At 45.2% G+C, this 17,756-nt stretch overlaps 1 protein-coding gene across 1 annotated transcript; it reads right to left on the bottom strand.

Annotated features, from left to right (window-relative positions):
• Positions 1-2,833: 2,833 nt before the first annotated feature.
• Positions 2,834-7,736, bottom strand: LOC149303846 (apoptosis-associated speck-like protein containing a CARD). Its single transcript, XM_089481001.1, has 3 exons — positions 7,256-7,736; positions 4,886-4,945; positions 2,834-3,892 (listed from the first exon to the last, which is right to left on the bottom strand). Exons 1-3 carry the CDS (start codon positions 7,530-7,532, stop codon positions 3,636-3,638), a joined length of 594 nt encoding a protein of 197 aa, XP_089337127.1. The 5' UTR covers positions 7,533-7,736; the 3' UTR covers positions 2,834-3,635.
• Positions 7,737-17,756: the final 10,020 nt, after the last annotated feature.

The following is a 17,756-nucleotide window of genomic DNA, read 5'->3' as shown; positions in this document are numbered from 1 at the left end:
AGTGACTATTTTGATTTCCTCATTGTCTTCAGGTTGGAGGTTGCTCTGGTCCCTCTCCCCATCCTTTTCTTTTTGCAGAGCTGCTGCAGCCCTTGGCCAGCCCTACAGCCTCCTTGCTTTCCTCACCCTTCTTCCTCCAACCCCAGATCTCTCTTCCCTTTCTTGCATTTAGCTCTCCTGCAAAAAATGCCCCTCACCCCCAGCAAGGAGCCAGCCTGCCTCCCAATCCCCTAAACTGGGACTCAGATTGCTTACCAGACCTCTGGACAATCCAGTCTGCATGCAGGCAATGGAGAGGAATGGATGTGTCTCCATAAAGGCTGTCCCCAGGAAACCTCATCCTGGCATCACTAGTTCCTCCCTTCTGTCCATCCCTCACTTCTGGGAGGCCAAAAGGCCAGGCAGGGGAGTCCTCCTGTGACTTCTTCTTCTTGTTGTGTGCCTTCAAGCCCTTTCCCCCCTTAAGGTGACCCCAAAGCAATCCTACCATGGGGTTTTCTTAGCCAGATTTGTTCAGCCTTCCTCTGAGGCTGAGAGGGTGTGACTTTCAGGGTGACCAGGCGTCCTCCTTTTCCAGGACATGCCCCTACATTTCAGCCTTCTGTCCAGGAGGAACTTCAGAATGCCCTTAAAATGTATATTTTAAAATATAAATTCCAAATAGCAAATTTTGATTTTTCAATTTCATATAAGGGACACCATTTTGCTATATCACTGTATTTAGGACTTACTGTATATACCATTCTGAGCATGGCTAAGAAGCATGGATTTTATACTATGCTATGTGAGTGTTTTTAGCTTTTATTTTTGGAATGGCCAATATTTTTTTCTTGAATGTCCTACATTTTGTAGGGCCTTGTCCTCCTTTGCAGTTATGACATCTGGTCACCTTGTGTGACTTGCTCGAGATCAGTTTTTTTCTAAAGCATTTTAACTATTTTATTAATTCATACCAATTTTTTTCATTTTTATCCTTCTGTAAAAACATGCTTCCTTTGCTGACAATGTGTACTCCACAGAAAGATCTACAGTACCTAACGCATTTTGGAAACATCAGCTACTGCATATTACAAAGTTGTATGCTTTTCATTTTTATTGTCATTTCTCAGTGCTGCAGGTGCCAAAGTCCCACGCTTACGGTATATATAGTGAAGAACATATTATCAAAAAGGTTTGGGCTCAAGATCAGTTTGTTGTTTCTGTGTGCTTTTGAGTCATTTTCTGACATATAGCAACGCTAAGGTGACCCTGTCACAAGAGTTCATTGGCAAGATTTGTTCAGAAGGGTTTTGCCATTGCCTTCTCCTGAGGCTGAGAGAGTGTGACTGGCCTAAGGGCACCCAGTGGGTTTCCATGGCCAAGCCGAGATTCAAACCCTAGTCTCCAGAGTTGTAGTGCAACGCTCAAACCACTATGCTACACACATAGTGGGAGTCATTGGTTTACAGAAACAAGGCAGCTGTCCATAAAGATTTTCTTAACACCTACAAGGGAGGGGGAAAAAATCTGACTATGAGGTAGATTAGGAAATAAATATGATCACTGGTTTTAAAACTTATCATCGCACCCTCCAGTTGTCCTAAATTGACAGGGACAGTCCTGATTAACCATCTGTCATCCCACTTTATTCACCTGCTTTTAAAATGTTCCAGGATCTCTTCTTCCCACTTTTCCTCTTGTTCTCATCTTACTTCCATTAGTGCAAACTGAATTCAAAGTGCAAAAGTAATTTGCACTCAGCAAAAGTGAAGAGAGGGAGAAGAGAGGCAGATCTTGCCCTTTCCAATTGACTCAGGATAAATAAATAAAAAACCTTGATGCAACATCTCTCAGCTTTTGTTCTTCCTCATTTGCCATCCTGACCAACTCTGATGTTGGTTGGCTATATGTGTTCCAGTTTTTATCTGTGAAATATTGGAGGTTATGCCTATGAAATTAATGGTCTCTCCATAAATTGACAGGCAATTTGAGGGCACATACACAAATGCACACACATAAGACACACCACATCTTCTGTAATGTACATTAATGTGCATTAATACATGGGCAGTAAAACAGAAATGTAGTAGCACCCTTTAAGAATGATTTTTTTTACCATGAGCTTTTATGGGTACAAACCTACTTCAGATGCAGTACCGAGTGGTATTAAAGATTTAGGTACAAAGCATATTTATACAGTTATGGGAGTGGAATAGAATAGAATAGGATCCAAATCATGTCCCTTGTCCTAAATTTTCAAAGGGCTAAATTTTCAAAGTGTGAGGTTATCAAGTTCAGTTCAGTTCTTCTTTATTACGGCCATAGACCAACACAGAAGTGATCCAGATCTTTAGTGATCAGTTAATGTTGGGTGTGTAAAAGCAATAAATCTTCTTAGCAAAACTCAGTTTCTGAGTTTTGAACAGGTCTATTTCTTTAAAAACTTCTGCAGTAAGATCATCATCATTGAAGGGGGACCAACTGAGCCATGCTTTATAGGTTAGAAAAAATTGTTACCTGTCCTGGCTGCAAGGCCAAATTGAGGCGATTGTGGCACTGACCCAGGTTCAGAAACAGGGAACCCTTTCTGTGCATGTGTGAGCTATTCTAGGTGCAGTAATATAGAAATAAATTGTATGGTACAATAGAGAGAGTGCAAGAAATCTTAATGTGGATGAACCCATTTCCAGCAACAGCCTGGTCCCATTCATCTTTTGTACTCCATATAGCTGCCTGAGATCTATTTGCAGACAGCAGGCATGTGATAGGGAAAAAAAATTGTACAATATTATAGCTGTTTTTAATGTATTCTTGGGTGCTGAATTCAAACAATAAAAATTTGTACCACAAACAGTTCTTTCACAAATTCAGTATTTTAATCAATTCAGTTATTACAGCTTTGATTGAGGGTGGATGCTGATGTTCCAGCCCGATTTCTTTCTGTGCTTTTGAATGGATTTTTCTGTTTCATATCAGTGAATTAAAATGTTTTGCCAGTCTATTAGAAGACTTTAACACCTTTCTTACTCTTTGCAGGATAATTTCATTCAGTCACATACTACAACACAGAAACATGTAAGCAAGTTCTGAAAAAAAATCTATGTGTTTGAGCAAATCTGGGGCTATTTTTTTTTTAAGATTTAGAATGGCAAATTCCTATAAAACCAGCACACATTTTTTAATTTTTGTTTTTAGGACCACCAATTTTGCAGGCCCATGATCCTCATTCAGTTGTTTGGGAACACATGGGGGAGAAACTACTGTACCCCAGAATAAGATTGTAGTTTCTACATATCAAGGGGACATTCTAGGTAAACAAAAGAATGTACATTTCTGAATTACAAAAGTGTGGAAGTAGAAATTGATTGGACCATGTGTGTCTGTCTTTTTGTTCCTCTCTCATAACAGACGCAAAGGGAATGTTTTTATATAGAAAATTGAATTTTCTCCCACCTCACCCTGCAAAACACCCGAATGAAAGCATTCATTTTAGCACAAAAGGCAACATTTTGTGGCAAGTCCTTTTGACTTTTCTCTAGCAGACGATTAAAAAAATCCATATTTCAGAGAAGACTTTCTATGGCGTTGTCTTTTACATAGGAAGATGGATATCCTGTATCACTGAACAGTATTACTCTATTTTCCTCTTTGTGGTCTCATTTCCCTTCGAGGTCGTCGATAAGGTAAGGATTTTGGGACTTCAGTGCCTCATACAGCTTATCCTTGCAAGAGGTGTTCCAGCTGGGCATGAGCTTGTAGAGCTCCCTCATTTTCTCTGGGTTAGTTTCCTTTGCACAGATTTTTTGGTATTGCGCTTCTGTTATGACTGAACTGTGCAAGCGATCCAGCACCGGCTCAACCGAAGCAGTCCGACTGATAAGGTCTTCCCTGTAGCGGTCGATAAAATGACTCCCTACCAAGAAAGAGAGAGAGGTTAGAGGTTCACACTGCACTCTTAAACAGGCTGCCTATGCATCTCCTCTTCCCCCTATCCCTTGAGAAACATAGTTTTGTGAAGAGAGACAAGGGATTTATAGCATACCATTCTTAGGGGAAGAACAGTGGTAAGAAAGCTGTTGGCAACATGTAGAACTGGAAGGGACCAAAAGGGCCATCTATTCCAACCTTCTGCCATGCAGGAATACAGAACTTCAGCACCTCTGAAAAATGCTTTTCCAATCACTGTTTAAAGTCCTCCCAAGAAGGAAGGTCCACTTCATTATGACATGTAACTCCGTATGTTAGAAGAGTCCACTCCCCATGACATGTAATTCTGTATGTAACTGCCAGCACATGTAAATTTAGGGACTCTGAAAAAGATAGAGTTGGCCCACCACATTTGCAGCTTTGACTTCTGCGGATTTGATTATTTGAGGATTTGATTAAAATGTTCTCTCTGGGAATCTCTAGATCCTCCATGCAACTCTGATGGAAGGTGACCTTAGAGTTGTGCTGGAGGACCTAGAAATTGCTAGACTTCTCTAGCCATTTATAGGTCCTCTGGTGTGATTCTATGTTCAGTGTCTAGCAGATACTGACCACCACAGAGTTGCAGGAGGACCTAGAGATTCCTAGGGAAGTGTTCTCTCAGGTTAAAAATATAGTGTTTTTTTATTTACAGTTTTTCAGCATTCATGGGGGTCCTGTATCCCTAAACGCACTGAATGTGGAGGGCCCACTACTACATCTCCTTACACAACACCTCCACAAGGAAGGCAAGCTGCAACCTCCCTGATACAAGGAAGGGGAAGACATCCCTCTATGGCTATCTAGCAGCAGAAAGATGAGAGGATGACTGAAATCAGAAGAAAACAGCTGTCCCAGATCTCCATTGAGTTCCATAGGACCAGAGGGAGGTCCACTAGAACTGAGCTGCCAATATCTGGACAGATGTGAAGGGACTCACCATTTGTTCCTGAGGTGGCACCAGCAGATGGCACAGAGGTCTGAGGATAACTGCAACCACCTAAAATTGTAACAACAAAAAGTGTTTTTGTATGTGTTAAACAGGAAAATACAGTATTGTCATGTAAAGATAGGCAGAGATAAGGCAGGTATACTGAATTTCTGCCAAAAACTCGGAAGGCTCCCTTTTTTTGCCCTAGGAGCCTCAAGTGTGGAAGTCAAAGAATCCTTAAAGGAGGGCAAAGGCAGGAGGAAAAAGGCAGAAAGGAAAGGACCTCCTATTTATCCCATCCCTAACTACAGATTTATAGAATTTGTAGATGGGGAAGTATTGCAGAGCCCACTTGGACAATTCATTTACTTCACATCTGTAACCTTTGTCAATCTGCTATTTCTTGGACACTGAAATCAAACTGCTGGCGTAATCCCATTTTTAAATCCAAGTGAACAGGAATTATATTCACTGGACAAGAGGCATGATGCTTAGCCTTTTGTTGTTGGCTTCTGTCACTCAAATATTATTATTTGTTTGAATATTATTTGTTGGTAAGTTCATACCCCCTTTTTCCCAGGGCTGGCGAATGTAATGGCAATGGAAGAGATGAGGTTGATACTGGAGGGTGGCTGGGAGCTTAATTCAGCTGAATGATTTTGGAGAGGGCACAGGACACAATATATGATATCCTGTTTTTCACAGTTGTGACTGCGGTGAGAAATACCAAGCAGGCAATACAGTATCTCTCATTGGGCAAATGATGCTGGGATTGGTTAATGATGTTCAAGAAATGCAGAGTGGTTTTTACCAGACAGAATGATGCTGTTCACCTTTTGCTATCAGGGAGATCATGCTACTTGCTGCTGTGTCTTCATTTTGAATTGCACAAGAAAGTAGCAAGCACAAACCCGCACATTTTTCATCAGCACATGTTGTACTGAAACAGCTGGGGGGAAATCTGCCAGGGCCACAGTTGAACAACAGCTCCCAGGGATGGCACTTGGATAAACCCACTATAATCCATACTACGATAACATCTCAAATCCACAAAACAGTGATACCTTTATTGGCCAACCAAAAATGCACAAAATATATGGTGCAAGCTTTCAAAGCTCCACTGACTTCATCAGACTGAGATGCTAATCATCATACATAAATATCATAAACACATACAAAATGTGCATTTTGGTTGGCCAATAAAGGTATCACAGTTTTGTGGATTTGGGATGTAAGTGTACTTTGCTACATGCCCAACACTGCTACCCGTATATTCCATACTGTATGTTGTTGTTGTTGTTGTTGTTATCATTATTATTAAGCTTTATTTTTATAGTGCTGTAGATTTACACAGCGCTGTACATACAATCTTTTTAATGCAGAGCAAATTTAATTGGGGCCCATGAGACCGAGGTGCAGAGGAACAGAAGCACCTGCGACTACATTTTAGCCCCATCGAAGAAGAAAATCTAAACATCTTTCCTAGTAACAACTGTTTTAAATAAGTGAAGTCAAAAACACTTTTAGCACCTTTCCCATCATTTTATGTTTGTCCATAAGGCATCAGAAATTGTAAACTCGTTCCCTCAGAGTGACAGGGCCACAAATTCCTCATTCAAGGCATGGATTTGAGGGATGAAATGGGTTAACAGAAGGGCAAGGCCTGAGCTTAAGTCAACATGGATCTTGAACTGCAGTATTAGAAAGTGAAACGAAGCATTTACAGGAAAGAGGGAAATGGCAAGAAGGCACTTATTCGTTTTCAGTTAAAAATAGACTTTTTTCCTGATTCCTTTTTTCTGCCACAGTTTTGTCTGCAAAGTTCAAAAATGTCTCTCAGGCACAGAAAAGGGGCAGAGAAGAAACCCGAGCGTCCTGAAGGGATGATTTCAGTGCCTTTCCAGTTAGAATGTATTTCTGGAGGTTGTGAAATCCTGGGACAGAGAGCAGAGAAAAGGGCTGAGGAAAGAAGAGAGGCTTTGGATTTCAAAGCCCACTCCCCAGTTTGGTCAAAAGGAAAAGGAGGAAGGGGGGGGGGAAGAAACACCCTCTAAATTAGAGCAGGTCTTGTTAGTGCCCTTGAACAAGGAAAAGGAAGGGGGGGTCCTTCAGAGGGCTTCATCTGGGTCCGATTTGGATCCTTCAGAAGGTTTGATCTGGGTTTTACCTGAGCCTTTCAGAGGGTTTGATCTGGGAATGACCTGAGTTCTCCAGAGGGTCTGATCTGGGTCTGATCTGGGTCTTTTGAGGGTTTTGAGGGTTTGATCTGGGCCTGATCTGGGTCCATTCTAGGGCTGGCTCTGGCTCTTTAGAGGCTTTGTTCTGGCTCTGCCCTTTGGGGTCTGGGCGGTGCCCCGTCCCCCTGGGTGCCATGTTTACCGATCCCGGAGCGAGCCAGGAGCCTCTCCGCCTGGGGCTTGCAGTGGACCTGGGCCAGGACTTCGGCGGCCAGCTCCAGGGCGTAGTCCTGGGCGTAGAAGCTGATCAGGAGCTCGGCCAGGTCCAGCGGGTCGGCCTTCTCCAGGCGGCCTTTGGGGATGTGCTCGTAGCCCGCCTTGACGGGGACCTCGCGCAGCTTGCCCTTGAAGCGCTTCAGCTCCTGCTCGCCCAGGTCCTCCAGGGCCTCCAGCAGATGGTCCCACGCCGTCTTCCCCATCTAGGAGGACGGCCGACAGCCCAGGCGCCTCATCCGAGGTGGAAGGAGTCTGGGGCAGAGCGGGAGGAGGAGGAGGGCCCTTCTTCCTGCCCCTTCCCCCTGGCCTCCCGCAGAGAGGCTCCTTCCTTCCCCTTCCTCCTCCTCCTCCTCCTTCTCTTGCACAATCCGGAGTTGCAGATCGTGGCTTCTGCAGGATGGGAGAGTGTCAGAGGGCCCTGGGGCTGGAAGGGACCCCAAGGGAGATCCAGTCCAACCTCCTTCTGCCATGCAGGAACTCTCCATCAAAGCCCCCCCCCCCATAGAGGACCACCCAGCCCCTGCTTAAAGGCCTCCAAAGAAGGAGACTCCGAGGATGGAAGGAGTGTCTTCCACTCTAGAGCAGCCCTGGCTGTCAGGAAGATCCTCCTAATCTTGAGCTGGCATCTCTTTTCCTGCAGCTTGCATCCATTGCTCCAGCGTCTGTTCTCTGAAGCAGCAGAAAACAAGCTTGTTCCATCCTCAAGATGCCACCCCTTCAAAAACAGGGCTATCATATCACCTCTAAGCCTTCTTTTCTCCAGGCTAAGCATCCCCAGAGAACAGCTCTTACTCCTCCTCCCTCACCAACTGGTGAGAAGAATAAGGAGGAAGAGTAAGGATGAGTAAGAAGAACAAGGTGGCAATGCTGTTACCCATGCTGCTTCATATAAATTTTGGTATAAATGATAACCCTTAATGACCCCTAGATGAACTCTGTCCACCATTGCCAGCAAGGCACAAGGACATGTACCACACCCCTGAGGGGTACCCACATCATCATATCTAGAGAGTCGCATAAGAGGATTATCATAGGACCAGGAAGAGCAAATATTTGCCTTGCCTGAGGCTCTTGCCTCCCCAGGGTCTGTTGTCCGAGCAGCTTAAGACCACTAAGACAATCAGACAGGGACATCCAGGTGAAAAGCAAGTAATTAAACACCTTTGTTCTCACCATCAAGCACCTTTGCCAGAGGCAAGATTTTGCCTATAAATACTCCCAGATTTGCTTGTTCACTGGGCCAGTCTGGATGTCAGGGGGAAGCTCTGTCCCCTTGAACCCTGACCTGGCTCCTGGCTCCTGGCTCCTGGCCAGTCATTCCATGGCTGAGCCCCATGCCATCCTCATCATATTCCATTTGGATTCCTGGAGGGAGTCTACATTCTGGTACGTATCACCCCAGTGATGCCTAAAATCCTATTCCATGCTAACCTATGCTTTTCCTGAGCCTTGTATGTGTGTGTGTATGCTAGTGAATCGTATGTGTTTTTCCCCTTATAAATAAATTGGTTATTAATTCTAGAAGTCTGTCTCAGCTCCATTTATTGGTCAAATCCCCTGGTCTGCTCCGTATACATATCGGGAGACGATTCTGCAAGGGCCGTCGTAGCAGGCCCTCCTCTTGCAATATTTGAGCTAATAACAATAACAATAAAATTCCCCTAAAAGGACCCTTGGCTACAATTTGGTGGAGAAAGCTTGGGCATAGAACTCTCCCCCGAAATCTAGACTTTCCAAACTGATCACTTGGGCTGTCTAGATCTCGGAACGTAGAGAGAACAGGGATTCCAAAAAGGCCGCTGCAGACAGGAATAAATAGGGAGGGGTGTGTGTGTGTTCTTGTGCGCCTGGCCATAAGGGCAAAGGGCTATCTTGGGTTGGCTAATCCCGTTTCATCTCTTTGGTTAGGTGTCCTGCTCATTGGCTCCGGTACGCCGTCCAGTGGTGGGCCCTAATCACCCTTGGGCGTGTTTGTCGGAGTAGGCAGCCCGACGCCCTATTTTTATTTTTGCTATCGTGGGTGGGAAAGCAGAGGAAGAGGTCCTCCCCATTCCCCGATCTTCAAATCTCCATATACTTTAGGTTCACCCCAGCAATTTTAAACGCCCTTGGGCGGGTCAGGTAGGCAAAGGCAGGAGGACGTCCCTGACCGGAGGCCAAAGCCCGGGCACAAGGGTGGGAGAAGGCAGCTCTAGAGTAGGAGTGCCATCGGTGGACGCCAAGTGGGCGATTCCACCGGGAAATAAAGCTCAGGCAGAAGTCTAGCTGGGGGCTGAGGTTTGAGTGCTGTTAGCTGGGCCACACTGAGTGGGACTGCAGCACCCAAACCCCCCAGTGAAAGGGAGGCAGGGCCAAACTGACTTCTGGCCGGGTCTAAGCGAAAGAGTACCCCTAAGCCTCCACATGCAGGAGCGCCGGGCCCTTGCGCAAACTGGGGAGGCGAGTGTCCAACCCTGACCCTGAGTAGGTTATCGGAAAAGCCGAGTGGCAATTCCGGGAGCTAAGGGATTCCCTGGAGGCCTTGAGTAAGGTTCAGTCCAAAATCCACCTTAGCAAAATGCAGGTAGGCGTTGAGGAATTTGTGAAGGCAGCAGAGCCTCAAGACCGCCTGAAGAAATGGATCTTAGGAAAGGGACCTAATCCCTGGAAGGCTAGAAGCCTCCTCACCGACGATCCATTTGAGACGCTGCTCATGGTGTACAATGCCCAGACAGCGAGGAAAGGTTTAAAAAGGGTGTCCAAATCAGAAAAGGACAGATGGGCATCGTGGGGGATCTGGATGTTAGCCCACGAAGCCACCGAAGCCTACAAAAGGCTTGCGGAGGGAGAAAAAGCATCGGCCGCCTTGGTAAAGAAAAAGGAAGCTGAAGCCTCGCTGGCTATCATAGCGAGGGAAGAAACAGTCCGCCAGGCCGAGATGGCTCAGGCAGAGATTGAACTGCTGAAAGAATACAATCGAGATTTAGAAGGAAGGCTCGAGCAAGCAAAGCAGGCAGCCGATTACGTATTGGCCCACTACTCAAAGGGAAACCCAAAAGCAGACCACACAAAGTGTGAGAAGCGCATTCAGGAGCTTGAGGCTGCCCTAGATCTCAGGCACTCGGTGGTGGCCACTGTGAGCCCCCAGTATTTAAGGACCATAGACTGGGATGAGGAGACCCCACTCCCCACCAAAGCCAAAACACTGCCACACTATAATTCCCAGTGGGAAGGAAGTGAGCAGGAGCACATAATACCTCCAAGTTCTCCAAAAAAAGTCACCTCAGACACAGCAGCACCAATAAACCCTGTAAAAACCAGAAGGATGGTAGAAACCAGAGAGACAGAGGACGACAGGGTGGTAACTAAAACAGTGGTCGAAACTGTCTCATGGTCCCTAACAGAAGTAAAAACTATAGCGGACCACCTAGGAAGGCTTGATGCCCACACTGGGGTTCAATGGATGACTAGTGTGTACATATGCTATCCCAAAGCCAAAGGACAGGACCTGACCCAGGTTGCCAGCATGTGTTTAGACCCAGCATACATGGGAGCTTTTGAAGCCGCCGCCATAAATTTTGATCTAAGCAACATAGAGATAAGTGAATGGATGTCCAAGGTTGCAGGCATCCTATGGCCAGGAACAATTCTGCGCACCAAATACCAACTAGAAAGACAAGCCCCAGATGAAGCCCCTGACACCTATGTAGCAAGGAAGAAGATGTTAGGAATTCTCTCAGGGGAAATTGGCCTCAATGCAGAGGGCCAGCCCATCCTCGATAACTGCAACTTTATTGCTGAAGTGTATGAGGGTTTACATGCATCCGCCAAAACCTATCTGGGACTGGTGGTACAAAAATTACACACTTCCACGTGGGCCCAATTCATGGAAAATATCTGTGCAGTCTCAAAGGTGTTCTGGAGCACAAAGGCAGAAAGGGACTTGAATGCAGGATCTGGCAGGCCCCCCAGGGCAGGAAGGAAAAGGGGAGGAAGAGATGGAGAACCAGTTCATACAGTCACCTATCACAACACGGGTCCCCACTTCCAGCCAGTGCAGAAAGAAACCAGGAGGTTTGGGATAAACAACCCCAGGAACCAGCCCAAAAGAACAGAACCCCTCAGACAATCACTTCGGGAAATGCGAAACAACATCTGGAGACAGCTCAGAGAGTTGGGGTTTAGCAAACAAGAGTTAGATCATAGGCCCAATGCAGAATTGATGGATCTTCTAGACAAATCCATAAGCAGGCAGCACAAAGGAAAAGCCTTTCCGAGTTTCCAAAATCCCAAAGTCTCCCCCAGTAGTATGGAGAGAAAAATTACAGAATTGATAGACCAAGTCAACTTCATTAAAGAGGAAAGTTCCACTTTGGCAGCCAGGATCCAAGAACAGAAATGTCCCCCTTTCTCCTGGGAAAAATACCCCAAGACTTGGAAACCTTTCCAGCCAGGCATGTCAGAAAAAGGGAACCCTAGAGGTCATTCATCCCATCCCCGCGGTCCAAATTGGAATGGCACTGGGAGATGTGTTCCTCCAAGAAGGCAAATCCCATCTCCCTAACGGCAGGAATGGGTGACACTGTTTCAGTCCAGTTCCTTGACCAAGAGGTGAGCCACACTGTCTCAGCCTCTGCTCCCCCATCCCCCACCACATGGCAAGGAAGAAAGGCCCCAGAAAATAGCGTTCGGAAAGGAATCTTAGAGACTGCCCTTTGAGAAGCCTAGCACTCTGCAGGCACTCCAGGCGTGTGCAGGAAACGTTTGTCAGAACTTTGGTAAATGTTGAGATTTTAGAAAACAGGGAGTTTTCTTTTTCTCTGCTATAAAGTATAGTTTGCCTAATGCCACAGCCACATGGAAAATTTGGCTGCTAGAAGCCAAGAAAATTGAATCATGGGCAAAGAAAGTTGCAAAGCCCATCATCCTGGTTAGCTTAGGACTCAGATTCAGTTAATGGCAAATTGCCTTTGCTTACCCTTTTGTGACTTATACCACTCTGGTGTGAGTGGAGGGCTTGTCAACAAGGGAAAGGTGGTTTATCTGTGTAAAATTTGCAACACCATGTATGAGAAGGCTTGGAGGAAAGACTTCCCTCCCCCTCTTCTTTTCCTGCTTTGCAAATTAGAGATTGAGAAATGTCTCATTGTTTTCTGTTTGCTGACACTCTGCATGTGCTCAGATGCAATGCAGAACAAAAAGGTCAGAGCTGCAGGCTCAGGTTGTTTGCAGCACCCCCTGTTCCATAGAACTAGTTTGGATTTTTAAAAAAATCCATTGCAAATATGGCTTTAAGCCCATTCCCCATTGTGTTTGTTCTTTAGAGATCTCTTTTTGAGTTTCTTGGTATATCTTGGTATAGTTAGGATTGTCATTTCCATGTGTTTTGAGGTTTTGAGATATTCTTGTTGTGTTGATGTTCTGATTCTACTTCTGGCAAGAACACACAATCTGTCTTTTCTTTAGTATAGGTTTATGCTGTTAAGATTTTGTCTTTTGGATATTGCTGTGTCTATGTCATATTGTGCCCCTCCAGTTCTTAGGAACACATGGTTTGGACCCAGAGTGTATCTCTGCTGCCATGTGCTCGGGGCTGCATAGGTTTTAAGCTGTAGTTTCCTGTTTCAGTTTTTTGCTCTCTTTACATGCTCAGAGGCCTCCTGCCGCCCAACACCCCCATCTTCTCTTTTGTTATTCTGCATTGTTCGAGAGATCTACTCTTTTGTCTTGTCTTCAGTAATCAGTACTGTGTGTAAAGTTTTGTAGACCTTCTGCTCAGCCAAAAGTTTTTCTTTTGCTCGTGTAAGTCTGATCTGGTCATCTTCCATGAGTCTTGTCCTACATCCTCATTCCCGAGAGTAGGACTCAACAGAGTTACACTGTCTCAGCCCCAAACCAAAGTTTTGGTCTTTTCCTCAGGTGTTTTTAGCTGATTTGGTGTGCCTTTCTTCAGCTCCCCCTCTTCTAGTGAGTACAACATGCTCTTAGACTGTAATTTGGATGTTACTTGGGTAAACTATAGATCTCTTCTGTAATTAGGGAGAATGTAAAGGGACAGGACTTTCTAGTTTTTTTCCTCTTGACCCAAATCTGCTACTTTTGTTGTTTTGGTTGTGATAAGAGAACATGGCATTTTGTGAAATAAATCTGGTACTTAGGTATGTGAAAAACTAGACTTTCCATAGTCAGGCTGCTCGATCAGGAAAAGGGAGCCCCATTTGTCTCCCTTGCCTTAATTTGCATAGGCTTGGCTGGCACAGCAGGGTCAGACATTGTAAAGTTGTTTGTTTGTTTGTTTGTTTGTTTGCTTGACTGCCTGGGATTCAGGAGTTTGAAGGCAACTTCCTCTTGGTCTAAAGTCTGTAGGCACTAGGCATTAATTCATGATCCCAAGAGTCTTTGTTTTTCTGTTAAGTAGTTATAAAGAGCCTCAGGTCAGCATAGTCTATCTGGGAAAAATATCTTGACTGCTGACTCTCAACCAAAATGCAATCCTTCTGTCTGCTTGGTGCCTCCATACATTGATTGGTATTTGTGTTTGTTTAATTGTTTGAGATTTGGGAGTGTGAAGGAACTCCCTCCACTCTGTCTATTTTCAGAGCCTTGAAATTCATAGATGAGCCTCACTGGCAGAGCAGTCTACCTTTTTTGTCCTCCACAATTTATGTAGGACCGCACATCCACTGTTTAATTGGAAGTGTGTTCCAACCAGTTTGTCTCACACAAGCGCCCCCTGTCAGTCACAAGTTGTTGCTCTCCTGCTTTTCTCCTTCCATGCTCAGAGACTATGCACTCTAAGCATGCTCCGGAATCCTTTTCTCCTAGGAATTGAGAAGGATAGATTTCCTCATAGTTACTTTGTTCTTTGCTGTGAGTGTTGCCAATGACTCACAGCACCTCCTAAAGGTTTTGCTTTGCTCTCTGCACATGATCAGAGACTAGGAGCATGCTGCAAATATACCCAGTTTTCAGAGAACTGAGTGATTTCTTCCACAAAGTGGTGACTTATTTTTATGTGTGTCGTTTTATGTCCATTTTGTTTTGCGACTTTGAGACTGAGTGAAAGTCACACTCTCTCAGCCCAAAAATTAGCTGTGCCTTCTCATTTTTGTTATTGTTTTGTTTTATTTTTGCTGTCAGCCCCACACGTTCCAATGCAATACCTTTGTTTTGGATTCCACCCAGTTTTGGCTAGCAGAGTTTTGGTCTTTGGATTGGTCTTTTAAGGCTGCTTCTCATACAGTGTTTGGTTAACAGCAGGCCTAGTGGTCAAATCGCCTGACTGTGTGCCTTTGTTTTCATTTTGAGTTATTTTCCAGTCAAAGTACTTTCCAATGATACAGTTGTTGTTTTTGCTTTTTCTTTTGCCTTTTCCATTTTTGCCGGTCAGCAAGCCCAATGGTTAGATATTTTTGCCAAAGCTAAAATTGTCTCTCCTAGGCTGCTCCAGTTTATTTTCATTTTTTAAGAATGTTTCTAAAATGCACCCATAGCTGGACTACTCTGTTCAAATGGTGCAAGTATACCCAGGCATTGGGATCCAAAAATGAATAATTTGGCTATTTTGGATGTAGGTTTTGCTAAAAGTTGGATTAAATTTACACATCTTCACAGCAGCCTTGGTCAAGCCCGGAAATTGACCACAACCAAACAGTGCATTGCCTCACAAACCCCTTGGTTTTCTTTTATTAATTTTGTGTGTTTCTATACTCTGCATGTGTATGCCAGTCCTATCCTTGGCCTCTATTTACTATCTGTCTGCCTATTTAAGTGCCGGACAGTGGCCTCACTGAACTTCTCTGCCACTGCTTTAAATGTTGACCTCTTCCGCATCCTTTACCTATCAGGATTGGCTCCAGCGGGGAGCCAGGGAAAAATTCCTATCTTCTTCAGTAATTCCCATGGCACATAGACATAATTTGGAGGCCCTATCCTTTTCTTACAAAACTCCTATAGCGAAGCCAGCCTGGTCTCTGCGGGAGACCAGGGGGGGGAGAGAAGAAACTGTCCTCTTCATCCTCCAAGGCAGATAAAAAAAAAATCTCTCTTTTACACTCCTTCTTTTAAAGCTGACCTGCTCTGTTGGGAGCAAGGGGGGGGGAGGAGTCTGTCTTCCTCCATCCCCAGTGCATGTAAAATTCTATCCTGTCCTTGCTCTGTTCTCCTATATCCTCATGGGGAAGGTAAGCCTCCTACATTCATTCCCAAAAGCCGGACCAGACCCCACAGATGTCATCCCATCGATGCCATGATACAGGACTCTCCAAGCTGTTTCCCAGCCTTCGTGATGTTCCCTGCTCCAGGGTTGAGACTCTTTTGCCTGCATCCTTCCTGTGATGTCCTCCATCCCCTGCTGCCATGGACATCCTCCAAAGGCTCATTCAAGACACAACCGGTGTTCTCACGCCTCTGCTCCTGTTCCAGATGGTCCTCCATGGCCCTACCTACATTCAGATGCCTTTCTTATTGCTGTCTGTCCAAATGACAAGCTCCACACACCTATCGCTGTTAGCTTTCATCGCTGTTTTCCAAAAGCTCATTGCCTGCATTCAAGGGTTCCACATGTGGAACTACTCGCCACTGGACTTAAACTGCCATCTCATGGACATTAGCCCACTTCACCATGACCAATGCCCGCATACAGGATCTATGGCGCATCCTTCTGCCATATGGACATTGGCCACAAAGAAACTGCTTCTTACAGGACAGCTATGCTTTATGCCCGCATTCTCATACCCGTACTGAGCCATCTGGCTCCCACTGGACAAAACCTAACATGGACTCTGTCTTCCCATATACAAACCACCAACTGTTTGGACTCATGTCACATTCATTTTCCCTTTCTCAGTGACTGGACACATTTCTATCAGTTGTTGCTTTTTTATACTGCATATTGATTGCTTATTGCTTTGCTTGCTGCCTATTGAAGGCTTTTTCCGTTGGTTATATTTCATGTGCCCCCTTTTCACCCCCACTTTTGACTTTGGTAATAATCTTTGGTATGTATGGCTTCCCCTGTGCATCACCAGTGTGATACTTCCCTTAATAGGATGCCCTCTCCAATATTCTCACACCAAAATTTCTATGGCAAAGATTAATTCGGAAAATACTCATCCCCACCCACCTGTGAGTCCTCGTAATTTCCGAGGGGGGGGGGAATGTTACCCATGCTGCTTCATATAAATTTTGGTATAAATGATAACCCTTAATGACCCCTAGATGAACTCTGTCCACCATTGCCAGCAAGGCACAAGGACATGTACCACACCCCTGAGGGGTACCCACATCATCATATCTAGAGAGTCGCATAAGAGGATTATCATAGGACCAGGAAGAGCAAATATTTGCCTTGCCTGAGGCTCTTGCCTCCCCAGGGTCTGTTGTCCGAGCAGCTTAAGACCACTAAGACAATCAGACAGGGACATCCAGGTGAAAAGCAAGTAATTAAACACCTTTGTTCTCACCATCAAGCACCTTTGCCAGAGGCAAGATTTTGCCTATAAATACTCCCAGATTTGCTTGTTCACTGGGCCAGTCTGGATGTCAGGGGGAAGCTCTGTCCCCTTGAACCCTGACCTGGCTCCTGGCTCCTGGCTCCTGGCCAGTCATTCCATGGCTGAGCCCCATGCCATCCTCATCATATTCCATTTGGATTCCTGGAGGGAGTCTACATTCTGGTACGTATCACCCCAGTGATGCCTAAAATCCTATTCCATGCTAACCTATGCTTTTCCTGAGCCTTGTATGTGTGTGTGTATGCTAGTGAATCGTATGTGTTTTTCCCCTTATAAATAAATTGGTTATTAATTCTAGAAGTCTGTCTCAGCTCCATTTATTGGTCAAATCCCCTGGTCTGCTCCGTATACATATCGGGAGACGATTCTGCAAGGGCCGTCGTAGCAGGCCCTCCTCTTGCAATATTTGAGCTAATAACAATAACAATAAAATTCCCCTAAAAGGACCCTTGGCTACAATGCTGTGCCTCTGCAGTAGGAACTGGAGCCTGCAAGGCCAGCCTTTTTGCACAGTCTCCTGCTTCCTCCCCACTCCCACATCTTAACCTCAGCTTGCCATGACAAACAAAGCCAAGATGTACTGCTTCAACTGGACAAGCTGGATGGGGCATTTTTAGGCCTTTATGGAGCCATAAAGTTGGAAGAGACCCCAAGGGCCATCCAGCCCAGCCCCCTTCTGCCAGGCAGGAACTCTTCATCAAAGCATCCCTAACAGATGGCCATCCAGCCTCAGCTTAGAGACCTCCAAAGAAGAAGCCTCCATCACAAAGAGTTCCACTGTCAAACAGCCCTTACTGTCAGGATGTTCCTCCTAATGTTGATGATATTGATATCTCGTTCCTGTCACTTGCATCCATTGCTCCATGTCTTATTCTCTGGAGTGGCAAAAAACAAGTTTGCTCCCTCCTCAATATGCCACCCCTTCAAATACTT

The sequence above is a fragment of the Sceloporus occidentalis genome, unplaced genomic scaffold, assembly GCF_023333645.1.
Source record: "Sceloporus occidentalis isolate IW3139 unplaced genomic scaffold, rSceOcc1.0.p SCAF_14, whole genome shotgun sequence".
NCBI lineage: Eukaryota > Metazoa > Chordata > Lepidosauria > Squamata > Phrynosomatidae > Sceloporus > Sceloporus occidentalis.
This window is presented reverse-complemented; position numbering and strand designations above follow the sequence as displayed.

Coding starts and splice junctions, on each gene's coding strand:
- LOC149303846 (XM_089481001.1), bottom strand. CDS start 7,532: ATGGGGAAGACGGCGTGGGACCATCTGCTGGAGGCCCTGGAGGACCTG. Junction 4,946..7,255: donor CCTGGCTCGCTCCGGGATCG/GTAAACATGGCA, acceptor TTACAATTTTAG/GTGGTTGCAGTTATCCTCAG. Junction 3,893..4,885: donor TGCCACCTCAGGAACAAATG/GTGAGTCCCTTC, acceptor CTTTCTTGGTAG/GGAGTCATTTTATCGACCGC.